The sequence below is a fragment of the Vanessa cardui genome, chromosome 1, assembly GCF_905220365.1.
Source record: "Vanessa cardui chromosome 1, ilVanCard2.1, whole genome shotgun sequence".
Classification (NCBI taxonomy): domain Eukaryota; kingdom Metazoa; phylum Arthropoda; class Insecta; order Lepidoptera; family Nymphalidae; genus Vanessa; species Vanessa cardui.
Genome location: NC_061123.1, coordinates 15,640,150 through 15,668,014, shown reverse-complemented (window position 1 = coordinate 15,668,014; position 27,865 = coordinate 15,640,150). Strand labels below are relative to the sequence as shown.

Here is a 27,865-nt window from a genome sequence, read left to right as displayed (position 1 = left end):
TCAATGCCCGCACATGTCTGAATGCGGCTTGCAGCCACGAAAAATGTTTTTATTCTAAATATATAAAGACGTATTTAAAATTCAATTTTAATGAAATCGTTTAACTATGATAATGAAATATGTTTAATATAAATGTGATAGGCTCTTTCTATTTATTATCGTACAATGGACCCAAATTTGATTAAGCTTGTACTGAAAATGCAATTATGCATACAGGTCATTAAATTTTATGAGAAGTAAATAATTAATTTTGTTACATAATCAAATACTTGGAAGTTAAGTAAGTAACTTACTTAACTTCCAAGTATTAAATGTTAAATCATTTTGATTTGAATAACAGCGACAACATTGAAATCGCGAAACGAATCCGCCATTTCTGTGGCCGCACTCTTCCAGCTCTCGCCAAGGCCCTCTCCCCGTGCCAACTGGTGATGACGTCACCTAATTCCTTTACAGCTGTTTATACACTATACTTAATGCAGAGTGCCACTATATTATGTCCCACAGTTATTTTCAGTTTATTTGCAATAACCACATCTAAAATTATTCTAGCTTCAAAATTATTTTAAGAATGTTGTTAACATAGGGATGTGAAAATAAATTAAATAGAAATATGTAAAATCAAAAGCCATAGATAATTTAAATATTTTATTACCATTTCAACAGTAATTATAAGTGATAAGTTTATATTTGTCAATCAAACAATGAATAGAGGATTACAGTCTTTAAAATACTACTACTTATACAACTTTTGCAATTAGCTATTTGAATCAATGTTAATTGGAAACTACAATTGTCAGTTTTATTTCAGTATGAAATATTGAACCTAAAACTTACAATCACTGCCCTAATCAAAATATTTACACAACTTAAATATTTACATCTTACAAAATTAAATAATACACTCGGAATAAACTTTCACAACCATTCCACTTTTCATCCTAAAACGCATGAAAAATCCCAGACACACAAGATTAGCTAATTCTGTTAACTATCATAAACAGACAATATTTGTCAATAAATTATCTTTTTTCTATTATGCAGAGCATATGACTCACAAAATAGAATCTGTATGTTAATAGTCAAAGAGTAATTTATGCAGAGGATAACGAGCATTTTATATGAGTGTACTCATTACCAGAATGTAGTTCCTGCAACAACTCTTGACTTACTCGTGTTCTCCCAAACATAAAATGAGTAAGTTTTATATTGAAAACCTAATAGGAATGTCCCATTGTAACAGTTGAGCTTTAAAGTGCAGTCCCCATGATCAAATGGGCTACAATACTCTTAAGTCGTTAATGAGATTTCCAAGTCTTCAATATTTTAATTTGGTAATGTATCCATGAGGATTTCTTTCACTCCTGAACTTAGACGGTCCGGGAATTTGATGTCAAATGCAACAAGCAGATCACCTTTCCTTGTAGGTTCCTTAGGGAATGGGAGTCCATAGCCAGGGAATCGCTTCACAGTGTACGGCTTCACCACTTCACCTTGAAGGTTGACAGTCAGTTTTTCTCCAGACATGGTTGGCACTTCAATTATTGTCCCACAAAGAGCCTGCAGAAAAAAAAAGATATTGTTAACAATACTGATACATGAGTATTATGCAAATGTTTGTTTATAATTTATAATAATAGTATCACATTTACTGAGTCATAGTTCATTAAATGCTAATACTTGATATTATGCGAATCAACAAACTCATTGATGTTCCAATGGGATTCCCATAGACATAAAGGATTGAATAACAAAAATAAAATAAATTAATAGGGGATTCTTACCTGTTTGAGTGAAACTTTGGCTGTATATCTGATGTCACTGCCCTCTCGCTTGAACAATGGATTAGGTTTGTCTCTGATGTAAAACACAATATCAGCTGGGATTTTGTTTCTTCCTTGGTCACCCTCTTTCTGGAACGTTATTTTTGTACCGGCTTTCCAACCAGGTTTTACATGGATGGTCAACACCTTGTCTTCCTTTTTCGATGTACCATCTGGTTGGATGACACGACGTGATATCTTCATTTTCTTAACGCAACCACGGGAAATATCCTCAAGCGACACGTATAAGTCGTGTTCTATTGGCGGATCCTGAGTCTTCTCTTTCCTGTTAGGAGACCCGTGGAAATTGAAACTGTGACTTCTGAAGGCTCCGCCGGGACCACCTTGCCTTGCTTGTCCCATGCCCATGTTGGCGAACGGGTCCATGTCGACGTCCATGTCGCGATCGAAAAACATGGTCGTACCACCTGTGCCGTTCAGATCGAAGAATGCTTGGAAGGGGCTCGCCGAACCGAAGAACTGTGCAAAGGTCGCTCTGGGGTCACCATGGAAAGTGTACGAGAACGACTGGCCACCTCCAGGTCCATTCTGTCCACCCATTCCTCCCTTGAGTCCTTCCTCCCCATGAGCATCATAGATTTCACGCTTCTTCTTGTCCGAAAGTACTTCGTAGGCTTCCGCTACTTCTTTAAACCTTTCCTCAGCTCCGGGGGCTTTATTTTTATCCGGATGGTATTTTAGTGCTAATTTTCTGTAAGCTTTTTTGATCTCGTCATCCGTCGCACCTTTCGCAAGACCCAATATTTTGTAATAATCCTTTCCCATTTTGATGATTTATCCTGAAACAAAGAAACGATTCCTTTTAGTTTTCGCTGACACCATTTTTGGAGACTTATGAACCGCGCAATTCTACACTACTTCCAGAATTGTAGTCTTGATTAATATTTTTTGTACTATAATAAAACAATTCAATGCATAAAAAATAATCCAGATATACTTACAATAGTAGGTTTAATTAGAAATCCACTAATAACTAGATGAAAGTCTTAAAATATCCACACACAACACAACTCACAAGTTCACACTATCTACTTCACAAATGAATGAAACGTAGCGCTGTCGTCGCGCCAAAATATATACATTAAAACGTCTAGAACATTCTAGGGCCTTCACTTGATGAGTAAAAGAGACACAACATGAAAATTATTCCGTTAGCACACGTGTTAGAAAGAGATAAATATAATTTTAGGACTTCAATTTGAACCGAGCACCGAGTGCAGACTTGACGTCGCTTTTGTATTTAGTTAGTTTTCATTTGCAAGCTACTAACTGTGACGTTATGTTTGTGTTATTTCTAACCAATGAAAGACGTCTTTTTAAATACTAACCAATAGGAATACAGTTCAACAAGATTGGAAAAATCAAATAAATTGTTATGAAAATTAATGTAATGTCTAAATTCTCATTGAAAACTGCCTTATTTATTGTGACGTCGCTTTTCCTACGTAAGAAAGAGATAGAAAAAAGAATAAAGGTTATGATTGAGTCAGTGCAAAAAATATATATATTTTGGTTTTTATAGTCATTGCAGTATGGTTTACTTTATTTTATTATACAAAAGGGGTTTTTACGACTAAGATCGTTTGGCAAATCAAAACTAGGTACTCATACAAAACAATTTTAATGTGAAATATATATTAGAATACAATGTTAATATTGTTTATACCTTTAAATTATTCCGAAACTTTTGAATTTTATGTTTTAAAACAATATAAGGTATCGTTTTAAGATTTTATGAGCATCAAAAACGTGAGAGATAAAAGAGAATGTGGGTCAAGAAACAGGCAACGGTTCACGTGTACGCGTTTAATATTCATCAAGTCAAGCCAAATTTAATTTAGTAATTTTGATTTATTTGTAACTCATATCCATTTTGCCATTTCCTGTCATAAACATCTTGTATTACACAAAATAGGTAATCAATATCAGTTAAAGAAAGTAAGTAAATATGCCCAGAACAGTCTAGAATTTTCTGTGTTTTTCTATGTCGCAAGTATCTTTGAAGCGCTAAGCGATATGCGTAAGAAAAACGGTAATTATCAGACAGTACACATTTTATACACATTTAATAAACTAATAGTGATATATTATATATTAAAAATATTTATTTTCAACCTCACTTTAAACGTTACACGTTTACGCTCAAAATAATTTCCTAAATGTAATGAATATTAAACTTATTTTTTTAAGTATTGTTGCGAAGCATGAATCATATGACTTTTTTAATATTCATTTTATTTGGGACATTATTTTGAAAAATAATTAATTTACATTTTTTTGTGCATTTATTTTATATAATTATATTGGATGTGTAACGGAAGTTTTGTCCTAATCTTGTTATAATGTATGCTATGCAAAACATTACAGCACAGGCGATTTTAAGTCACCAAACTTATAATAGCTACAGCCTACAACAGCCTAAGGAATTACCTACTGTATTGTAGTTGACCATACCTATACTTTTTCTTTGTTTAGTTTTATTAATTAATAATTTATTTATTCGAACAGTCGGCATCCAAGTTGTAATATAAATAAACAATGCATGTAGGGTTTAATAACATGTTGACACTTTAATATGATTACATTATACCAATTACCAATATAATATCGTAAACAGAAATCGAATCTAGGAACATGACGTAAAGGTTGTTAGTGGACTTCTCCACCGCGGGAGGTCATCGGTTATCATGTTTGCACTATATTTAGGTAGAAAGTCCTATTCATAGACACTTAAGAAATATATATGTCTTAATTTTGCTATTTGATCTCAAATGGTTATATATTAATGCAAGAGGAAGTAAAGAAAGAAATAAATGTAAAGAAAACCGAATTAGTATCAACTGTTTTGTTTTTTGATTCGCTCTAACATTTCTCGTCTTATGAACTTTTATATTCTATTTTTTATTAAAGGCTGGCGTATCATAATTTTAGTTATAAGGTTAGTTTATAAATAAATTGAGACTATATAAAAAATACTCAACACCTAGTCACCAATAATCACAACAGTGACACTTCTGTATCCGGGATTCTAGCAAATCGTCTTATTAGCCCAAATGTGTAAGAAGGTGGAGGCATAAAATATACTTTATTTTTATAAATTGGTCAGCGTGGTTGAAACTTAAGAAATTATTATTTGTTGGCTTTTTTGTAGAGATAAATGTAGTTTGTTTTATTTTATGTTTAGTACCAATTGGTATGTCAATCGAGTGTAAATCAATGCCCATTTTTTATTATATTAATCATCGTAAAAACTATAAAATCCACTTTATTAGACATGTGTCTTCTCTAGATCTTCCTAATGTACACAAAATAAATGTAATCTATATAAATGTTCATTACTTGTTATATTAAAAAAAAAAACAAGATAACTGTAGTTTCAAAAATTATCATTCATTTTTTGTCTGAGAACAAAAAAATCCATTTTTTGGATGTTATATACGGTAAAAGGCTATTTGACAATGCGAAAAATAAATTGTGAATTATTGTAATCAGTGAATGAATGAATATTATGAGTTTAAAAATGGTTATTTACTAACGAAACTTGAAAATAATACTTAATTTATTCATAAATCAATAAATAAAAATGCTATTTTTCAAACGTTTGTCACGTGATACAAAACGCTCCTGATTGGCCGGGCTTATGATGAAGTCACTTTCTTGTAAACCTTGTTTTTCTACTATATGTACCACAGATTAAAATACAGCAAAGTGACGTCACCGACCCCATTGCAGCGCCATATTGTCCAAGTAGCGTTTTCGCGCGTTATTTAAATATGGAATTTCTAATATGATATTTTTCGGCAAACATGTACTAGAAATAACAAAATCAACTTTTACTGGGTTCCTTAACCTCTACTAAATAATATAAAATGGATTTTAAAAACCAGTCAAATAGCCTATACTAAATTACGATATATTTCTTGTTTTTTAAATAAGTATAGGACAAATTATTTATTGTTATGAAGTAATATCATCCCGAAAGTTACTTATATAATCAATAATTCCTTAATCCAAATATTATCACAATTATTATTTATTCATTATTTACAAGTATAATGTTTTTTACTTTTTATGTCCATATAGTTTTCAGGTAGCGTTTATTTGAACGCTACGCTTTTGACAAGTTTACATTGACAATTTGACTTTGTCATAATTGACAGTTGACAATGTTGAATGCATGAAGGGAACAATATCAAAACTGAGTATGAATTAAAATAACAAGTTTATATCGTTAGGAAAGCATTGTAAATGAAAGAGAATATAATCACAAAACAGTTTATTTAATCATCGAACTAATCTCAAGAACAGCGCGTGCCGACAGCCTTTATAATCGATGTCGTAGTATTTTTCGTAGAAATCCTGTATCAACTCCTCAACCTGTGAATGATAATGGCTAATGATATATTGCAAGTAAAATGTGATATTTGTGCGGAAATTGCCCATGAACCTTACATTGAATGTTGTGAATGTGAAACAAATTTATGTAGCTCTTGTTTCGCGTCAGGGAAAGAGAAGGGCGGTCATAAAAATGACCATAAATATGCGGTAAGGAGAAATGACTTCCCGCTTTTCGAAAATTGTAATTGGTCCGCGAAAGAGGAATGTAAGCTGCTATCGGCGCTCTCGACGTACGGTTACGGCAATTGGGAGGAAATATCGAAAAGTGTACACACGCGATCGAAACTCGAATGTCAAGAGCATTACAAAAAATATTATATAGAGAAAGTTCAGTATTCTGAATTGAAACTAATACCGGAAACGGAGCAGTCTTTATTTTTGAAGCCCTTGACACCATATTTATTCAACACAGAACTGAGTACAAATCCGCCTAGAAATAATCAATCAGACCAACTCTTAGCAGGCTACAATGCATATAGATCAGAATTTGAACTGAGCTATGATCACAATGCAGAAAACATATTTAACATAGAAGATGGTTATTCTGACGATGACGATGATTGTATGGATGCTTTAAAAGTTAGCTTAGTGAGTGCTCTGAACACAAGACTGAAAGAGAGGCAAAGACGATACAAAATAATTCAAAATCATGGCCTTATCATGCCCAATAAACTTTTATCTTGGCTAAAAAGGTTTGATAGTACATTATCGCGGCCAAAATCTGAACGTCTTCTACCATTTATGCAATTCATGACAGGCATGCAGTTTGATGCATTTATGGAGTCCCTTAATTTAGAAGAAGATTTAATAAATAGGATTGTTCGACTATGTGAATATCGTAGAAATGGTATGAGAACTTTATACTCGGCAAGATTGTATATGCAGTTAAAGAAAGACAATGATGTGGCTTATAAGGAACAGAGATATGCTACATCTATTATGATGAAGAAATTTGACAGCCAGTCACCAGTTAAGCATAAGTTTTATTTCGGAAATGCAATCGGCAAGAGGTATAGGAAAGCATCATTGCCATTAGACATCATCGATCTGCCAGGTTTTCACCTGTTATCAGAAAGTGAAAAGAGTTTGTGTTCCAACATAAGATTAATACCTAGAAATTATTTAGAAATTAAAAAGATACTCATAACTGAAAACAATAAGCTGGGCTTTTTGCGTTTGTTAGATGCAAGGAGAATTGTTAAAATTGATGTAAATAAAACGAGGAAGATTTATGACTATCTTCTATCTGAAGGATTTGTATCAAAGCCTTAAAATAAATATTGTTGAGTTAATTTTTATTTTTTATTTTGAGGTATTAAGGTTATTGCATTTTTAAATTACTTAAAAATACAATTCAACTGAGCAAATTCACTGTACATTTTTTTGGACCCAATACTCTAACAATTTTTTTGTCTGTTTGATATTTCACAATAAATTACGGAAATGATTATGTGTCTGGAAACCTGGGGTTGTCAGAAGGAAGTCTAAAATCACAAAAAGTAATCATTTCCTTGCTTCAATTTAAAATAAAAGTAACTGCTGGATTAAGACCTTTCTATTCCTTTCAGAAGAATTGAATTGAAAATACAATGCTAAATTTGTTTACCTTATAAAATACTTACTTTGAAACCAAACTTTTGATACAAAAATATGGCTGGATTGGTAGGCGATACATGCAGAGTTACATCCTTATCTGTGCAGGTCTGAAAAAAATACTCATATTAATAGAAAACTCGTTCTTAATATACAGAATACATATAGTCAGAGGTTATGCATAGCGTACATAATACATGAGAGACAGGATCAAATAAATAATCCTGAAATTTATAGGGCAGAAGACCGAAAATAAAAAAAATAAAAATTTTAGAGAATTGTTTATATGAAACTTGCTGTACATATGTATCTCGCCAGTCTCAATATATGAGCCGAATTTGACATATTTATGTAAAATAGTTTTTGAGTTATGAGGGGGCCAAAAGTGGCTCGAAATGGTTCGGGTAATATTACACACGGTGCTGCACGCCAGTACTGTTATAAGTACTTGGCTTTGACACGCTGGCGCGTGTCTAGATTCAAAACTAGGTTTGACTTCTTTTAATAATCTATCTTGAGAATTTGAGGCTAAATGAGCCACAGTTGGTGTAAGGGTCAGCAAGGCGTCGGTCGCCTTTTTGTGTATTACCTGCAGCAGATGGTACAGCATGAAGGCGGCGAGGCCGTGGCGCCTCCACTCGGGCCTCGTCAGCACGAAGGACACGTAGGCCTGCCCGCCGGCGTCCGGCACCAGGAAGGCGCAGCCCACCACCAGGCGCCCGTACGTCACCACGCAGCTGAACTCCGGGTACTGCAGCGCCTCTGTCACTGGGCGCCGGCACGATACGTACACGTTAACGAAATTAGTTTCTAAAATCTCATATATTAACATCAGCTTGTAAATTTCCCACGGCTGGGCTAAGGCCTCCTCTCCATTTGAGGAATGCAGGTCGGTGGAATACACATGTGGCAGAATTTCTATGAAATCTCATTTCCTAAGCCTTAATCAAGGTTCCAGCGTTCGTTAAACATGTTTCATTTCTATGTAGTTGTTTACAATCATACAAATAATTGCGTGGAAAATTGTTTAGTATAAAAGTACTTAGTTTTCGATGTTTAACTATTCAATATTATTTTAGTTGGGCATATATGTATGTGTCGCAGCCAAATGGTTAAATCAGCCAGCTAATTAAGCAGCTAGCCGCTTGATTAAACGCCGGCTCTTAGTAAAGGGCTAAACTTCAGTCAGCCATTTTGTTGAACACAACGTCCAACCACTTGGCTGAACGTTATATCGCATATAATGTTTAACTTTAACTGCACGGTCGTATTGTTCCGGCTCGGTACAGTGGCGCACTCACAGTCGATGCCGGGCCAGAAGTACTGCGCGCACAGGCTGTTGACGGCCGCGATGTGCTGCGGCCGCACGTACGAGAAGTCCAGCGGCGCGCGCGCCGGCGGCTCGTAGCCCTCGACGTGTCTGAGAGGTTCATTATGCCACGTCAGGGTTGTCTCGCAACTTCTTCTTTTCTTGGTGGTAGGGCTTTGTGCAAGCCCGTCTGGGTAGGTACCACCCACTCATCAGTTATTCTACCGCCAAATAACAATACTCAGTATTGTTGTGTTCCGGTTTGAAGGGTGAGTGAGCCAGTGTAACTACAGCACAAGGGACATAACATCTTAGTTCCCAAGGTTGGTGGCCCATTGACGATGTAAGGTAATATATCTTACAGTGTCATTGTCTATGGGTGATGGTGACCACTTTCCATCAGGTGGCCCATATGCTCGTCCGCCAACCTATAACATAAAAAAAAAACCACGGTAGCATGCGTAAGTGATCCCGTGGCGTCCATCGAAAGACGGAGAGGGTACCGCTGGTTTTTTAGTGGGTAAACCCGGCGTACTTGGGCGCACTCGGCGTCCAGGGCTCCGGGGAGTGCCACCCCCCCCCCCCACTTTCTATCACGTGGGGGAAGCGCGTAATGCGTTTTTCCAGCAAGAAAAAAAGGGTTGTCTCTCAACGAGTTTAACAAATAAGTGAGTCATAAGTGACGTAATATACGCTGGTAAAAAGGCATTAAACCTACCCAAGGTTACATATCAAAACAGCAATACACTGTCTTTCATTAAAAGTATGAAAACTCCTTACTTGGTTTTGCATGAACAATGACTGGTTATTATTTTTCCTGTGCATGTCTCAATATAATAAAATCAATTTTAGTCAAGTAAAATTCACAACGAAACGTATTTGAATCGTAGATGATTAATTAAATACGTACCATTAGAACACTTTAAAGTCAAAAAAATATATATCCAGAAAAAATTAACCATTATTTCATTAGAGGAAATATATGGCAAGTTATCAAAATTCGAATTGTAAGAAGCTTCGATTCATATTACCTATGGGTTCTCCTTAAAAGCTCGTCTCTGAGCTTCAGCCAAGGCGGCATGGTGGTGGTGTCCCTTCGGATGTAGGGTTTGAGGATAGTCCCGGAGTAGGGCGAACGGAACACAGTGGGCTCGATGTGTGACAACAGAAGTGTGCCGTAGTTAGTACTGGATATCGTTCCGCAGAGATTGTCTATCAGGTACTGAAGAAAGGTTTGTTTTTATATAAATGTATGACCCACGATCGGACGAAGGCTTTCTATTCCCGAAAATGAGGTTTTGTGTCACTTAATCTACTTTTGAGTAAATATAATCATACTGTCTTATGTTTTTAACTTTTTTTTTATAAATATGTGACTAAACGACAAAAGTCGCCTATCTAAATAAAAAACCTTATGCATTTATTTTCAATTCCTGCAAACTTGTTAAATATGTATTTATATGTTACGGTGCATCTAGACAGCGATTATTTTATGACATTCTGCCCACATTCAGTAGAAACCTCTTAAATTATCAAAACTTCTCTTCATATTATGCAAATAAAACTGTTGAATCACTTTATATACTTAACGTACTATGTAAAAAAGAACCGCAACAAAATCCATTGCGTATTACATACTATAAATTTTGTTACATATTTGAAGTTTAAGTTGATCTAATACTTACAAAAATCTACCAATTTTAAAACTATATGTTAGTTTAATTTGAATAATCTTACCGATCTCTGGAACCTGTCCAGAACACGTTCAGCGTTCATCACCACCCTCGGGTCCTCTGTCACGTAGCCACCCAAAAGTTTTACCGTCCTACAGGAAACAGTGTATTTCTAAATAAGATACATGGATCTGTATCCTTATCGACTTATTGTGATCCGAACATATTTTACAAATACATTTTATAATAATTACATTTGTACAATAAAGCAGCCAAATCGCTTAGAAGCGCTATCTTCCTGACAATATAAAAGATGTAAAAGATTTCCAGCAATTTCAGATCGCGAATTCGTGCGAGTTATAATTTAACAAAAATGTTATTGTTCAGTTCTTTGATGTGACTATAACTTATTATTTCTATATTAGGCAGCTTTTGTGACATTAATTCGTTGGTGACCGACCCGACGTGCCGGCAGAGTGACTGTATTTGGCCGTTCCAGTGTGACTTTATTATTATTTTAGACATGATTTTAAAATAAAAATAGCCTACGTTCCTGCTTATTAAGTCAGTTATCTGCCAGTGTAAAGTCCCATCAAAATCGGTCCAGTCTTTTCAGAGATTAACCAGAACAATAAGACACAAAAAAAAATTGTAAAATGTGTTATTTTGGTATATACGGTAAACATATATGTATAGTAAGACACAAATTAGATGTAGCATCGGAAAATGCAATAGAATGAAAATAAAACCGATTACTGCCGATTTACACAACCAATAGAAATAGCTCCCTATCGCGCCATTTGACGCTATTCTTCGCTATAGATTCACGCGTCAGAGAAAGCAAGTGCATGTAAATCGACGCGTCAAATTGACGAATATATTGGGTCATATGACATTACAAGTTATTACGTTTGTGTAAAGATCATATTCACATCTGAAATAAATATTGATAATTTGGGATAGCGTACTCAATTCGGATGTGATCGGTTTTACGAATTTTGCCGACGCGACATCTAAGTTGTGTCGTACTATACAATTATACATATATATACATTGAAATTACTTAACTATCGCTACTTACTTGTCCAAATCAAACATGGGCAAGTGGTGATGTCGCTTCAGTCGCCGCAAAGCCAACTTCGCCTTGAGTCTGTGCAGATCCGCTTTCTTATTGGAATCCTTCACTTTGGGTATGAGATTCTCCACTGTCTTCAAAAGCTGTACCTCCTCGTATTCTGTCATCCTGACCAAGTCCTTCTTTTTGTCCTCCGGTTCCTTTTCCACCCAGGGCATGTCTGTGGAGTTGGGGAGCGAGGAAAACAGGGAGTACGCTCTGACGACCGGTTTTTCTTCTACTTTTTTGGTTCTCGCTTCACTTCTCTTCGCTTCGCGGCATTTTTCGTCGTCCGATTGGAACTCCGTGTGGTTCAGTGAGCTGTGCGAATCCGAGTCGTAGTGCAGTGAGGGTTTGTTTGAGTGCAAGCTGGACGTATCGCTCTGTGAAAAAAAAGTTTTATATATTTATTTATTTGTAAATAAATAAAAATTTTAACAAAAAGAAAAACCGACTTCAAGCAAAACACTAAAACAAATGAATATGCACTAAAAAGTAACAAAATGATTGCGTATTCAACATATTTTTTAGAATCCTCCTAAGTAAGATGAAATGAAAAATATTACTACTACTTAAAAGTCGATTTACGATTATATAACGTCATTATAGTTATTGTTATATTTGGAGCCGGTGTCGACGAATTGATAACCTCCTCCTTTTTGAAGTCGGTTGAAAACAAACTTATATGTAACATTACAGTAACCCAATACGTTAGTTAAGTTGACTACGAAAACGTTATTAATAATTCCTCTTTGAATTTCTTTCGCGTGTTCCTCTCAGGTCAGGGTGTTCTGTAAACCGCTAGTAGTAGTCTTCAATTTGACTATCAATAAGTAAATTTAATGCTTCCATCTATATTGATATTATAAATATGAAAGTAACTTTGTCTTTACGTATGTGTTACGCTCTTTCACGACCAAAATAAACCGAATTTGATGAAATTTGGAATTCGAAGCAAACTTTAACTCCAAAAAGGGACATGGGCTACTTTTTGCCTAACACATGATAACCAGCTATTAAACGCGAGCGAAGGGCGACAACTAGAATTGAATAAAGGAAGTCTTACAAGAACTACGCTCTTCTCAAACAGGACCGTGCGGAATCACATAAATACGGCAGAACGCTTAGTAACGGTTTAATGTTCGGTTGACTGTCGGTCGATTTGGTTCGAGTCTGTTTGTATCGGTCGTGGTATTTACTGTTCTTACATACATATAGTACAACGCAACTTAGATGTCGCATCGGCAAAATTCGTAAAACCGATCACATCCGAATTGAGTACGCTATCCCAAATTATCAATATTTATTTTTCATGCGAATACGATCTTTGCACAAACGTAATAACTTGTAATATCACATGACCTAATATATTCGTCAATTTGACGCGTCGATTTACATGCACTTGCTTTCTCTGACGCGAGAATCTATAGCGACGAATAGCGTCGAATGGCGCGATAGGGAGCTATTTCTATTGGTTGTGTAAATCGGCAGTAATCGGTTTTATTTTCATTCCATTGCATTTTCCGATGCTACATCTAATTTGTGTCGTACTATACGTACTAATTAACTGTATATGTATTGAAATATTCTTGTAATTAAAGTTATGTCGTGATGGTAATTGTGTTCAATTATAAATAAATAAAGATCTGTAAAGTATAGGTTAGTCATTCGTGTTATATTTTTTTTTTATTTAATTAATCATAGGGTTTTTTAGAGAAGTAAAATTCAGTGCCCTAAGAATGAGTTTAGGTAATGTATGGATCCAACTTATTGTTCTTTAAACGGTTAGTGTATCAATATATATGCGGTGGACGATTGCAAATGAGAGCGGTACACTCACCCTTGCTGCCTGGCTGGCGGGGGTGAACTGGAACCCTCTGAAGATGCTTTCGACATCCGTGAAGTTGTCTTTTGCGGTCACGAACGTCATGTTCTGATTTTCTCTATCCATTGCATCGTCGAGATAATCCTTCCTGTATTAAAAAAAAAAACAAATCAATTAAAGTATATGTATATGAGTGACTATATTTATTTATTTATTTGAAACACCATCGGCATATTCACAATAACACTCATATAATAAAAGTACACGGACCAGTGCAGTGTGCTACATATATTAAAGTAGGTTGATTTCTTAAGCGCTTTATGACAGCGCTGTGTCTCTGGATAGTTTGTAGATGATTGTCATTTTTGACTAGACATCCCTTAGGGATGTAGCGGATACATAGTTTTTCACATCCGCGGATGTGGCATTTGGATAGGATTTGTTTTTGTTCACGTGTGGACTAAAAATTAAACCTTCGACATTTATGAGTACGCACCGATCGCATGCCACACGAAATTCGTCTTGTAACAACTTTTGCCACATCCGCATAAAGTCCGCATTGATTATGTCTAAATTGATGAGGAAGAAGATGAGTCGAGATGGCCCAGTGGTCAGAACGCGTGCATCTTAACCGATGATTGCGGATTCAAACCCAGGCAAGCACCGCTGATTCATGTGCCTAATTTGTCTTTATAATTCATCTCGTGCTCAGCGGTGAAGGAAAACATCGTGAGGAAACCTGCATGTGACAAATTTCATACAAATTCTGCCACATGTGTATTCCACCAACCCGCATTGGAACAGCGTGGTGGAATATGTTCCAAACCTTCTCCTCAAAGGAAGAGGTGGCCTTTAGCCCAGCAGTGGGAATTTACAGGCTGTTGTTGTTGTTTATCTAAATTGACGCGGAAGTTCCGCATTTGACAATGCTGATGCGAATATTCGCAACATCCCTAAAACATATCTCCCATTCAACAAATGAAGGCCAAACCAAGTAATAATTTTCTGTAATTGCTATAATACTCACCTCATGTCAGAATCAAATGGCTCACTGAACGAGGAAGTTGATACTCCGCTGTGCTCATCCGTGTCCAAGCGACGTTTCTTAGGAGGCCCTTCGTCAGCTTGCCCCAGTGGACGATCTGGTTTATGATTGAGATAATCTTGGTAACCTAAAAATGAAATAAATACTAAATTGATGAAGTAAAGCCCAGCCGTGGGAAATTTACAGGCTGTTGTTGTGTTGTTCACTTGGTGGCAGGGCAAGCCCGTCTGGGTAGGTATCACCCACTCATCAGTTATTCTACCGCCAAATAACAGTACTCAGTATTGTTGTGTTCCGGTTTGAAGGGTGAGTGAGCCAGTGTAACTACAGGCACACGGGACGTAACATCTTAGTTCCCAAGGTTGGCACATTGACGAGTTAATATTTCTTACAGCGTCATTGTCTATGGGTGATGGCGACCACTTACCATCAGGTGGCCCATATGTTCATCCGCCAACCTACACCACAAAAGAAAATAAAAAATAAATATAACTAAAAGTGATGTATAGTTATAGATAGATAACATTTATCTATATTTTGATTATAGTCTAAAGTAATTATTTTTATAAAAGTCTATATAAAAAAAAACAAAATACTTACCCATTTCAGTCACTTTAGCAATGAATATAGTTTTATCCAAGGACATATGATTTCGCGTGCGACCGCCTTTCGGTCTGTCGCGGGCCAGCTCTTGTACTAGAAATATTAAATACATTCTTAGGGTTGCATATATTTAAAAATTTCAAATAATCAGTATGAAATGTGAAAACAATACTCGATAAATGAGGCATATAATGTTATTTAAATTATAAGGATAAATAAGAGTTAGGGTGGTAAAATGATTAGGTATAAAAGTTTTAACTAAATATTGTAGGCCTGTGTTTGTGCTTATTTACATATGCTTATTTATAACTCATCTTGTGCTTTGTTTTAAAGAATAACTTTGAGAATTTAACATAATAAAATTTTATACATATGTGTAGTGTTTATAGATTTGTTTAAATCACCAGTTTGTCACCAACCTTGGGAATTAAGATGTTATGACTCCTTGACTTAGTTACACTGGTTCACTCAACCCATTAAATCTCAGTTACCAAGTTGGTGGCGAAAATATGATGTAAATATCTGATTTGATTAATATATATAATAAACAAATTGATCAACCATATTTATGTTGATTAACATCTGGTATTCAATGCACTTTAAATAAATAAATAATATATCTTTTACAAAACATGTACATGAATTCTGGTAGAAAAATGAATTCCTATCTCCTTATTAAGGAATTAGGAACAACTACTGAGATCAGAATTTGTAATTGTAATTTTGTATATCATCTTTATTTATAAACAGTTGCAAATATTATATTTACATATGTGTGCAGCAACAGCTGGGGAGAAATAGTGTTGCAATTGCCACCATCCCGACTCCCCAAGTGCAATAGATCCTGATCGGAAGAATAGATTACTATGCACTGACAGTACACCAGCTATTGTTCCAACCCAGTTTTTCTTTTGTTTACTGAAATGAAGTTCAACAAATTTAAGATGGTTAAATATGTAGCCTTTTGAATGCTTCATACAATGATTTTTATACCATTATAATTTGAGTATTTTCATTATTTTTTAATTAACACTTTTTTATTACATTTTATAATATCACCTTAACCATAATAAGACTTAGTTTGTCTATATAAATTAGGTGTTTAATTAATTTAATTAACATTGCACTTTTAACAAAATTTAATTAAATCACTATTAAAGCTAAAATATCACCTTTTGTACATACTTATGGAATAATTATCTATTTTGGTTATTTTATATTTTTACAATAAAGTATATTTGTATTGGTGAACTTACAATTGTTCTCCAAACAGTTGTACCCAATATCTATCAACGAAAGAACATATATGGGTTTTATAATGAAAGAACCCATGATTACTGATGCCTTGCATCTGTATACTGAGATGGTTCAATGTCAACAGGAGGACATTCACCCTGGAATAGAAAAATAATATTGCAGTTAATATCAAGATTTTTTATCAATACAAGTAAATACTGTAATAAGATAACACTGTATAAATGGTTTCATTCTACATAAAATAAGTACATAATCTTAGTGTGACATAATGACATTAGTTATAAAATAATATAAAATAAAAAGGTTCAATATTAATACATATACATTTTTTATGTCATTAGAATAAAACTATTACTATTAGAATATACAACAAAATAATAATTTGTATAAATGGTATAATTTTGTTTGCACTAGTATTAATATTGTATGTATAATTTGAATATTATACACTGAAAAACCGGCAATTATATATCAAATGTATTTAATAAATCACAATTAAAGTACTACGAAATCCATATTATATGGCTTACCAAGTGAATCTATTACGCCAAAACTGTTCTTCAGAATCCGTAGAACAGTCTGCACACGTAAAATCAAAGAATACATCGCAAACGAAGTCGCCAGGAGTACCTTGCCTTCGTAAACAACTTAAATGCACAAAACATATACAGGTGTCGCAAATAAGCCCTGGACGATCCTGTTTATTCTCAGGCTCATTACAATACTTGCATGTTGTACTCATTTTATCTTATATTTCATATAATATGTTATAATAAATTATCGCTATATTTGTTTTTGTTTTATTTTGACAAACATAACCTTAAAATATTTAAATTACGCAAATGTCAGTGTCAAAAATTTAAGTAAAATGTTGCCATATTAGTTTTGATAAGAAATAGGTGTAGTTTAAGGAACTAATCTGCCTAACTTCTGATGATAATAACATTAAAAAAAAGCAATTCTTCATTCATTCATTCATCATAAGCCCATATTTGTTCAGTGCTGAACATAGGCATCTCCAAATGTGGTCTTTCTTTCACATTGAAACTGAGTTTCACTCCACCATGCCAGGGACGTCTTAACCTACGTTTGTCAAGAAATACAAAAAAAAACAGAAACAATTTACTTCTGTTTTATTTAATTAACTTGAAGAATCATTGGTTCAGTATCTGACGGTATTTTCTGTTACATAACAGGAGATACAAAGAAAATTAATAGCAAATATCATATTTTAACCTATAAATGTTTAATTTGAAACGGGTACATTAATAAAATGTTGATAATTTAATGATTCTTGAAATTTCTATGGTAAAAAAATAAAACAAATAAACGTATAAATCTTTATTGATGTCTTAACATATATCACTGTTTTGCAGACTGTTCTTCGCGGAACTGTCTTATCCACTTGTCTATATTTTGTCTATGGATGTTTCTTGCCATCTTTACAGACGCAGGGTCATAAGGACTAGAAGGCATCAGGTCGAGGTGATGGGCAGCGTCTATTATAACTACTGCAGTCACTGAACTGCTGATGCTATTGAGAATTCCACCTAAAAAGAAACATTTTAAACTGTAGTTATTGCTAGAATGAAATAATTTAAATATGCCCCTTTTTAATTATTTCCTTGAACAGATGGTCTCTCTTATATATTAATGAAAATAAGTAGTATAGTGTTATGCTCTTCAATGATAAAATTTTGGGATCTAATTCCATCATTCTGCTTTAGTGCGTTTGACACAAAAGTTTACTCATATAGATTTTCGGCGGAATAAAAAATATAGAATTTGACGGCTCAAAAATGCATACGGTGACCAAATAACCCACTCAAATATTCCCTAAAATAATTAACTCGTCTAACAGACGTTTGAAAGTTTTGAGTCTGAAAAAGTCAGCAAAATGAATTTTCATATATTTTTTTACACAGTGAAACAATCACAAAAATGAGATAAAGGAATACTGATTATGATTATCTGTTAATACCTCCAGCCCAAGGATCTAACAATCCGTTACTGAAGACAATATTGGAAGCAGCTTGTAGTTTCGCGCCACCGTACTCCACGCGGGCTCCCTGCGGGCGCGGATACACGTTGTACTTCTTGTGACAATCCTCGGCGAAAAGCGTGAAGTTCCAGGGCTTTGGTTCGAACATGTCGTTCGTACCGGTTGTGCACATCGGCATCACCATTTCTGTGCAGACCTGTAATTGCCCAAATTTTTTTAACTTAGACTTTTGTAATAGGTGAATGGAGTACTATTTTAACTACTAAATTTAAATATCTTTTTATTTTCATACGGTTATAGGCAATCAGTGAACTGAAAAACTAATTCAGATTCAAGAAAAAGAAAATATAAATGTTTGACAATGCAGGCTAATTCAAAACCCTCCCAATGTTTTAATTTTTTTTATCATACATAAACTATTACAACTAAAAAAACCCAGAGTATTCAGATGCCAAAACAAATACACCAAAATAAATAACAAGATAAAAAAGTCCCAGTTTAATATGATTCATTGACGAACCCTGATCCCGCTTGTTTGTTTAAAATAATTTTAACGTATTTATAACCAAGATAATAGTTTTGTTTTCGCTAAGCGCTTTGAGATTTTTTCGATAAATTAATATCAATTTATCTAAAACTTTTACTTATTAATATTCATAATAGTAGTAGTAGTTACTCGTCTTATTGTTTAATGTATAATGGGGCAAACATATTGTTCATAAATTTAACATACAAAAAGGGAAATGAAACTGTTTCTTAATACGGATTATTATATAATCTAGCTAAGGAGTATAGTATTTTATTCACGATTAGTGCATCGTACAAACCTATTTTGTACGTATTATTTAGTTAAATCTCTTTACTTTGAATAAAGGTTATTATTATTATACATTTAGGATTACAAATAATTACAATATAATAAAATGTTAGTTTAATCAAATCAAATAAAAATAAACTTTATTCAAGTAGGCTTTTATAAGCACTTTTGAATCGTCATTTTACAATTAAGTGAACCTACCACACACAGTACAGTAAGTTACTCTTTTTTAACATTAAAAAACATACAAAGTCATGTTCCTGCTTGGAAGTCAACAGGTATTAACTCCACGCTTTTTTATTATCTATAAAATCTTGTATCGAATAATATGCTTTTTCTACCAATGTATTTTTTTACAAACGATTTGAACTTACTAAACGGCAAAGTTAAAAATGTCTGCGGAATTTTATTATAGAAACGGATACCTTGCCCTAAGAAGGATTTATTGACTTTGCGGAGTCGGAAACTTGGCGTTATAAGCTTATCCTTACTCCAAGTGCATATACAATGATTATCACTGATTTTATCAAAGTGATCAATGTTACTGTGAATATACATATCTAATATTGTTGTAAATATATTGCGACGCAACAGTGAGTATTCCCACTTTGTTAAAAACATCCCGAAGAGAGTCTCTAGCTCCAAGATTATAAATAAACCGGATGGCTCTCTTTTGTATTAAAGTGTCTCTTTCTATACCTGATAATCCCAACCGTTTGCTTGAACATTGCCATATCCTTCATCCCTATAATCGAGACAGCCCGCCTTGCCCGTGTAATTTGCGAACGTTTTCAATACTTTCCCAATACCCTGAAAAAAGTGAATAAAAATGTTATTTAACTCAAAATGATAAAAACTGTTATAAAAGATTGACAATTACAACAAACGCACTCAGACCACAGTGTCAAAGTCAATTGACAAACTCACAAGCAAAACAACCAACGCACAGCAAGAAAGAAGACATACAAAATTTTTTATTTTAAACTTTGATTGTGGTGCTGTATTCAAAAGACATTTTTTTTTTAACAAAAATAAAAACTAACTTTAAACAAAACTATTTCATAGCAAATTAATGTGCAGTAAAAAGTAAAAAAAATAATAATTACGAATTTAGAATAGTTTTTAGAGTTCTAATTAAAATAAAATGAAGAATATCAGACAAATTAAAAGTGAATTTACGATTATATAATGCAGTTATAATAATTGTTATACTTGTATGTTTAAAGGAGACTAGCCGTGTGCAAGTGCACATGATTGCACAAGCAAGGTTTCCATTACATTCATCGATGGAACAACAACGAAACAACGCTTCCAATGAGCAGAATTGGTACCTAATAAAACATAATTTTGGCGCAACTTGAAATATGAACCTAAGAAATTTAATTAATTATCAAATGCAAATCATTTGAGACTAAATTTATTATAAAAAAATCAGGTTTAATATTTATGAGTAACGGGGTGCAAAAGTTTGCAGTTATGTTTAACAATACAATAAAACGTAAGAAAAACAATACAAATTGATATTATATACCAATCGCATTACTCGTGACAGTTGCAAGCTCATATCAGCACTATATCCGGTCTAAATTAACTTTGATAATAATATTAATAATTCTATGACCTTCAATAGTACAAATATATATTTATTCATATTGTTTACATACTTGTTACCTTATTTCTATTAGTATTTTTATGTCAATCAATCAAAATCAATTACTTATCAGAGCGTAAAAAAACATGTTGCACTGCGAATAAATTATGGTAATTTTTATCTCTACGCGAATCAAGATAAAATTTAAGAATTGAATCTGAATTAAGAAAAGTAAAGCGATACTTCGTATAAGACTATAGGATTAAAGTATAATAAAAAAAACCAAAATTCGACATGACACTCCAAAATAATAAATTTTTCTCAATCCAAATATGTCTATAAAGTAAAGTAACAGTCTGTACATTTCCCACTGCTGAGATAAGGCCTCCTCTTCCATTAAGGAGAGGGTTTGGAACATATTCCACCAACAAACAACAATAAACAATCCAATGCGGGTTGGTGGAATGCACTATGGCAGAATTTTTATGAAATTTCACGATGACTTCCTTCACCGCCGAGCACGAGATGAATTATAAACACAAATTAAGCATTATATATAGCGGTGCTTGGCTGGGTTTGAACCCGCAATCATCGGTTAAGATGCACGCGTTCTAACCACTGGGTCATCTCAGCTCTACTGTATGTAATATGTCTATGTCTAATGGAAAAGTTTTGGGAACTTTTAAAAATTCCTAGCAACATAAATTATATAACTTTGTATTTACCTCAAGTAGTTCTTTTTCTTTCAATGTTTCGTTCAAATACTGGCACACGACTCTAACGGGCTGCGCTGGTAGCGGCATAATGAAATCAGTTTCAAACGGATAGTTGACCATCGCCAAGGTCTCGTACATTGACTGAAGATAATCTACAAGTGCCTGAACATCTGAAGAGTTCTTGACAGGGTTACACAGATGCCATTCGTTCTGTAACCATTCGCTGTTGTTTTGTAACTTTACGAAATTCCTAAAATAAACAAAATAAAGCATTATTAATAAATATTTTAAATAATAATATTTTTTGTTAAGTACTAAGTTGAGGAAAGCCTTCCAAAATTCTTAAACAATTATCATATTATTACCTCAAGGTACTCCAAGAATTTTTGATATTGGTAACACAATTCTGATTAGCAATCTTAAAGCTCGAAGTCACAATTCTGTCGTATACTTCGCAAGGCACCATGCCGGGGTACATGTGAATGGGGGCGGAGGCAGCGATGGCTCCGTTCACCAAATGCGGGTACTTTATACGAATGTAGGCCGCTAGCATTCCTCCATATGAACCTGGAAAAGAATTAAAATAAAAACAATCCTTGGTGGTAGGGCTTTGTGCAAGCCCGTCTGGGTAGGTACCACCCACTCATCAGTTGTTCTACCGCCAAATAACAGCACTCAGTATTGTTGTGTTCCGATTTGAAGGGTGCGTGAGCCAGTGTAACTACAGGCACAAGGGACATAACGTCTTAGTTAATATTTCTTGCAGCTTCATTGTCTATGGGTGATGGTGACCACTTACCATCAGGTGGCCTATATGCTCGTCCGTCAACCTATACGGAAGCTTATAAAGCGGCTAAATAGAAGTGTGTATGGTGTGTATGTGTGTATGTAAAAACATAAATACAATTCCTTCCCTTTTCTAATTATTTGAGGAGACCATTCGAATGTATCGCGGCACCAATCGTTTTAGTATATTTTTAAGATATAAGGGAAACTTCTGGACGGCTACTGAAAATTTCTTTAAAGAAAACCTCTTAATTGACTCTATTCGGGTTCTTTTCGGGTTTGAAGTCTTAGGCTTAAATAGTTGCTGAAAATAATCTACAAGTGCTTTGGTTGATTCATTTAATTAACTTCGGATTGGAAAATTTGTATTAAAAATTGAATGTGCGTTCTGTGTCAAAATTGGAAAGCGCCGTGGCCAATAAAATTACCAATGGATTTGCTCTAATATACGCTAATCAAAAGATAAGAAATTTATCGAGAAAAAATATTTAGTATTGGTAAAATGTTTTTCAATTTGTAAAGGTACACAAATAGGGTTTTATTTCAAAACATTGTCAGTGTTGTTTTAAAAGAAAAAACTTCGTCTATTCGAAAATAATTTTTAACACTAACAATTTTTAAATGGTATAGCTATGTATATTTAATAATGCGACGTAATTACATCGAGGTTTGAAGAATGCCACCGTTGCTAAATTTGATCCATGATGGAACATTAATTGTTTTTACAGTTCATATATTAATTAACTATGTCTTAGCTGCTTTAATTACTTTATTTTTTTATTTTTGCTAGTCATTTAAATAGCGTGGTCAAATTCGACTGTCATTTTTTTTGGTCATAATTCGACATTTTATATTTAGCGATGTTTTGAATAATTTCAGTTTTATTCCTTTCCTTTAATATATAGCTATTGCCCGCGGCTTTGCTCGGGTAGAAATTGAATATATTTACAGAGTTACTTAAAATACTACGTTAATTTAAGACCTCTTTCCATAATCTAATGGTGTGATAATAATATATCTATATCTATATCTTCTAATTTTGAATCAGTAGCCCAAAACTAAATGTTCATGCTTCTGACTTAAAAATAATAGACTTGGATACAAACTTTCAATCCCTATTTCACCCTTAAGAGGAAGAATTTCCAAAATTCCTTCCTTCCTAACCTAACCTAACTGAAATAGTTTTCGCTTGGCCCTGATGAATCTGTCAGGACTTAGGACATGGAATTCTATAAGTATAGGTATATCCTTGCCAATAAGTATATTTATAACGGTATGTACTTACGATATAAATGTACATAATATGTCTTCTTCTCTTTCTTTCTTCTTGTAAAGAAAGAAAGGGATAATATGGGATTATTTTAGCTTACCTCCAAACGCAATGACAGGGTATCGCGGTTCTATCTTGTCGCCCTGCAGGTAGTTGATGAGGTCAGCGTAGTCCGCCAATGCCTGCGCAGCCGTCAAATATCCAACGTTTTCGTTTTCTAAGGACTTGTTGCCAAAGGGCAATGATTGACCATAGTACCTAATGTACAAATAATGAGGATTAGTTATTAAAGTAATTGACATTTATTAACGTAGGTTGTTGTAACTGCATGCAATATACAATATACGCAAAGTTCTTTTTACTATATAACTAGTAATAAGTACTTTGCATATGATGATGCTCATTTATGATTTATTTTTATATGGGGCAAAATGAGACAGTTTTATTTACCTATATATCGTAAATACAATTACAAAGTGTCAAGAGTTCTTCATTTTCTATAAGGTTATACATTTTTCTTAAAGTTTATATTTACAAAAACACCAAAACATTAAATATGTAATATGAAAGAGTTACCTATGTTCTGCGAAGACTAACTTCGCTTTGTATTCAGACGCAATCTCCCACATGAAACCAGTGTGTTGAGCGAACGCTTCGATCTGACCCTGGCGAAAAACATTGTTGTTGAAATACTGGTCCAGCGGTTAGAGCTCATACATCTTAAACCGATGATTGTGGGTTCAAACCCAGGCAAGCATCCGGAGCCCGGGTAATCGGATACAAGACATATGACCACCCCGGTCTCACGGTTGTTAGCCCTGCTGTTGCGGCGCATTATGGGCCTTTCAAAGACCTACCATAACGTTGACCATCTGCTAGATTTTTAAGTGTGAAAGTTCTACAATTAATTATGCTTGAACTTAAAACGATGTTTGTAGAAATATTGTTCTATAAAATGATTTACGTTTCATTTCACGCAGTTAAGTTATTAAATGTTAAAATTAAATTAATGTGGTAACTAAAGTTGCAATAAACGATCAGTAATCACATTTATTTATGTGTATTTTAAGCGAACAGCGACTTTGGAGATACGTTTATTTTAATATCAAATGAGAAATTTTCAATCGATTTAATTTATTCGTACAGAGGAAATCAACTATAACCAATAACTACAACGCTGAACAAATGCGAGAGCTATTACTCGATATGTTTGAGATATAATAAGATGAAATAGATAACAATATTAGAAAATATTTTAATATCGCTGTGAAATTTATCGACAATATAGAAAGATAAATCTTGGTTTGTTTTTGAATCATTTATCGTGTGTTACCAATTTTATAGCATTATCAAGTATTGTCATTCATACTACTTGAAATTGTTATAAAATTGCTAATGAAAACATACATGATATCTTGTTAATTGTATAAGTAAATAGCCAAGTCTAATTTCTAATATGTACATTGATATAATTTGTTTGTTTTTATTATTTCGAACAATATTGCTTTGTATGTATTTTGCCCGATTAATTGAATCCTGTTTTATTATCCTTATCAGTAAAAACTATTTATAGTAATTATATAAGTAAACTTTTTTGTCATAATAAAAAAAAGTAACCATAGATAAGGGATATATGAACAGAAATGATAGTAAAAGGAAAAATAAATATATATGAGCTTTGAAATGTTCGTAGTATAAATATTATTGTATATGTAATTGTAATAATATATCTACCTCGTTTCCCGTGTAGAAAAATATCGGGCCGTGTCCATCGTCCCAGTGTTCACTGTTTTCTAAATATCTAATCTTGAAAGTTTCGTTTCTCTGGAAACCGAAGTGATCTAAGGGAACTGTGAACCATTTTGTCTGATATTTGTATTCACAACTTGCTAATACTAAAACCGACACTAGAAATATAAATATTAGCTTTGCCGACATTATGCGTCGTGCTGTCCGCACAGAGTTTGATACAATAATAACTAATAACCGCGGTAGCGCGGTGATTGTGACGTCACGTGTACTGTGATCAACTCAAGTGTCATGTAATAGGAAACAAGGATTTGTTATAAAGCAACTCATCGTATTTCTAGCGTCCTTATAAACATTGTTTAGCGGGTAATTAGTTTAACATTTATCTATCTCTTTCTGTCATTCGTGATTCGACATTTGAAAGAAAAGGCCGCTGTGATGAACTGTACACCCTTTAAAACACTTTTATAATTCATAATAAAATGTGGCTTTGCGGGTTGTTATAACATATCATTTTTCAAAGGTAATGTTATGTACTTGATATTTATTTATTTTATAATTACATTTAATAAAACAAATACACGTTCTAGTTATAACGACTTAAACCTAAAGTTTGCAAGTAATGTATAGGTGTATAATGTATTTTGAGAGATTCGGTAAAATATACTCATGTATACCTATATTGAAATACAAAATAAATAATAAATAAGCTGTAATATTATACATTATATCCGTGAATAATATTTGTCTATGTTTTTTTTATTTACAGTCAATAATAATATTGGGGATTCACAAAAACAATATTCTTTATTTATTTATTTTATTTATTGACAAAATATAACCACTTTAAGAATTATAACATTAACATTAATTTTATTACTTTAATATTATGTCTGTATAAAACTTTTTTTTTAAGTAAATAAGAGTGTCTTCTCCATCGCACGTACAACAACAACAACAACAGCCTGAAATTCCCACTGAGCACGAGATGAATTATAAATACAAATTAAGCACATGAATCAACGGTGCTTGCCTGGGGTCATCGGTTAAGATGCACGCGTTCTAACCACTGGGCCATCTCGACTCAATGTTAGAGTAAATATATATGAATATGATATATTTATCTTGTCAACCGATTTTTTCATATTTGATACTTATCGGCGAGCATATTTGTGTAAAATCAAAAAATGTTCGAATTATGTTGTTCATAATATTAACATATTGTTCCGATGATTATGTAATTATTACAGAATCTGTGTGTTACACTTAACAAATAAAATCACTATACAATATACATAGGTTATGTTACAAAGCGGCTTTATTTATAAATAGTGATCTCTTACAGGCAACCTACAAGTTTTCTAAGATACGTGTAACATTGGTATACTGCAATATAAATACACAGAGACATACAGACGTTCTTATATTTAAGTGTATATGTGTGTATGCCATATTAATCGGCTTTTTAACGTACGCATACGAAATGTAAAGCGAATGATTTTATCAAAACAAAAGCGAGTCGCCAGTTCCAGAACACTTCGCATAGTAATGTTTTATACGAATACTAAAATACAAAAGAATTGTCTTGTATTAGTTGTAATCACAGATAATGTATTTGCTCCATTGTCAGCCTTCCGCTTGTCGTTTAGATTATAGCAAAAGATGCTATCGTTTGCGGATTTTAAATAAATAAACTTTCAAGTAATTCGAGTTGGTTTTACTAGCGTTTTCAATAGTAAAACAAACATTTAATTAATTATTACATTATTAATATTTTTTTCGTTTGTTAGGCATCATCTGTGCAATATCATTAAGGTTTCTTACCGTTATAGTATACAATATAACTTAAATCAGTCGAATTAATAGAGGAAAACCCCAATATTTTCCGAAGGGGAGGTGACGGAAATAAGGGTAAATTTAAAATGCTTCTTAATCCGAAAGTGGAACTTACTACAGACTCTTTATAGACCAAGCCTTTATGAAGCATCTCGAAGCCATTAAATAGCGATAAGAATCCTTGTCCACCTGTGACCTGTAATTATCATAAATTTCATAACTTATACATTTGTCAGCAGTTATGTACACATATTAACCAAAGGGTCGTAACATATGCGCTAATATAAAGCTAAAGTAAGTAATAGTACTAATTTATACTTGTGGCTAATGATAAGAAGTTATACCTTGATTACAAAGATGCAATCCATTATTAATAGTAAAGGTAAATAATATTTTTATATGTTATTTCTTGCAGTTTCTTCTAGTTAGAATCTGCA

At 33.5% G+C, this 27,865-nt stretch overlaps 4 protein-coding genes across 4 annotated transcripts; 1 reads left to right on the top strand and 3 right to left on the bottom strand.

Moving 5' to 3' along the window:
* Positions 1–635: 635 nt before the first annotated feature.
* Positions 636–2,937, bottom strand: LOC124529901 (dnaJ protein homolog 1). The gene is made up of 3 exons (XM_047103842.1): positions 2,786–2,937; positions 1,785–2,623; positions 636–1,560 (listed from the first exon to the last, which is right to left on the bottom strand). The coding sequence occupies exons 2-3, from the start codon at positions 2,607–2,609 to the stop codon at positions 1,327–1,329; spliced, it is 1,059 nt and encodes a 352-aa protein (XP_046959798.1). The 5' UTR covers positions 2,610–2,623; positions 2,786–2,937; the 3' UTR covers positions 636–1,326.
* A 3,168-nt stretch (positions 2,938–6,105) lies between these two features.
* Positions 6,106–17,499, bottom strand: LOC124543773 (cysteine-rich protein 2-binding protein). The gene is made up of 13 exons (XM_047122077.1): positions 17,192–17,499; positions 16,661–16,798; positions 16,174–16,322; positions 15,402–15,497; positions 14,784–14,928; positions 13,772–13,904; positions 11,899–12,314; positions 10,882–10,969; positions 10,176–10,366; positions 9,137–9,255; positions 8,425–8,603; positions 7,865–7,945; positions 6,106–6,221 (listed from the first exon to the last, which is right to left on the bottom strand). Exons 1-13 carry the CDS (start codon positions 17,401–17,403, stop codon positions 6,129–6,131), a joined length of 2,040 nt encoding a protein of 679 aa, XP_046978033.1. The 5' UTR covers positions 17,404–17,499; the 3' UTR covers positions 6,106–6,128.
* Positions 6,219–7,531, top strand: LOC124530680 (transcriptional adapter 2A). Its single transcript, XM_047104936.1, has one exon. It carries the CDS (start codon positions 6,228–6,230, stop codon positions 7,512–7,514), a length of 1,287 nt encoding a protein of 428 aa, XP_046960892.1. The 5' UTR covers positions 6,219–6,227; the 3' UTR covers positions 7,515–7,531.
* A 488-nt stretch (positions 17,500–17,987) lies between the features above and the next one.
* LOC124533158 (lysosomal Pro-X carboxypeptidase) lies at positions 17,988–25,826 on the bottom strand. Its single transcript, XM_047108328.1, has 8 exons — positions 25,578–25,826; positions 24,420–24,508; positions 23,944–24,101; positions 22,153–22,354; positions 21,797–22,037; positions 20,180–20,290; positions 18,643–18,859; positions 17,988–18,211 (listed from the first exon to the last, which is right to left on the bottom strand). The coding sequence occupies exons 1-8, from the start codon at positions 25,779–25,781 to the stop codon at positions 18,024–18,026; spliced, it is 1,410 nt and encodes a 469-aa protein (XP_046964284.1). The 5' UTR covers positions 25,782–25,826; the 3' UTR covers positions 17,988–18,023.
* Positions 25,827–27,865: the final 2,039 nt, after the last annotated feature.

Excerpts from the sequence above, each read along its gene's own strand:
- LOC124543773 (XM_047122077.1), bottom strand. The coding sequence starts at position 17,403 with ATGAGTACAACATGCAAGTATTGTAATGAGCCTGAGAATAAACAGGAT. Across the intron at positions 13,905-14,783 it reads CCATTTGATTCTGACATGAG|GAAGGATTATCTCGACGATG; the intron begins GTGAGTATTATA and ends TTTTTAATACAG. Across the intron at positions 6,222-7,864 it reads ATCAAAAGTTTGGTTTCAAA|GTTGAGGAGTTGATACAGGA; the intron begins GTAAGTATTTTA and ends TATCATTCACAG.
- LOC124530680 (XM_047104936.1), top strand. The coding sequence starts at position 6,228 with ATGATAATGGCTAATGATATATTGCAAGTAAAATGTGATATTTGTGCG.
- LOC124533158 (XM_047108328.1), bottom strand. The coding sequence starts at position 25,781 with ATGTCGGCAAAGCTAATATTTATATTTCTAGTGTCGGTTTTAGTATTA. Across the intron at positions 18,860-20,179 it reads CAAACGGTTGGGATTATCAG|GTCTGCACAGAAATGGTGAT; the intron begins GTATAGAAAGAG and ends GGGCAATTACAG. Across the intron at positions 18,212-18,642 it reads GTTAGATCCTTGGGCTGGAG|GTGGAATTCTCAATAGCATC; the intron begins GTATTAACAGAT and ends GTTTCTTTTTAG.
- LOC124529901 (XM_047103842.1), bottom strand. The coding sequence starts at position 2,609 with ATGGGAAAGGATTATTACAAAATATTGGGTCTTGCGAAAGGTGCGACG. Across the intron at positions 1,561-1,784 it reads CCAAAGTTTCACTCAAACAG|GCTCTTTGTGGGACAATAAT; the intron begins GTAAGAATCCCC and ends TTTTTTCTGCAG.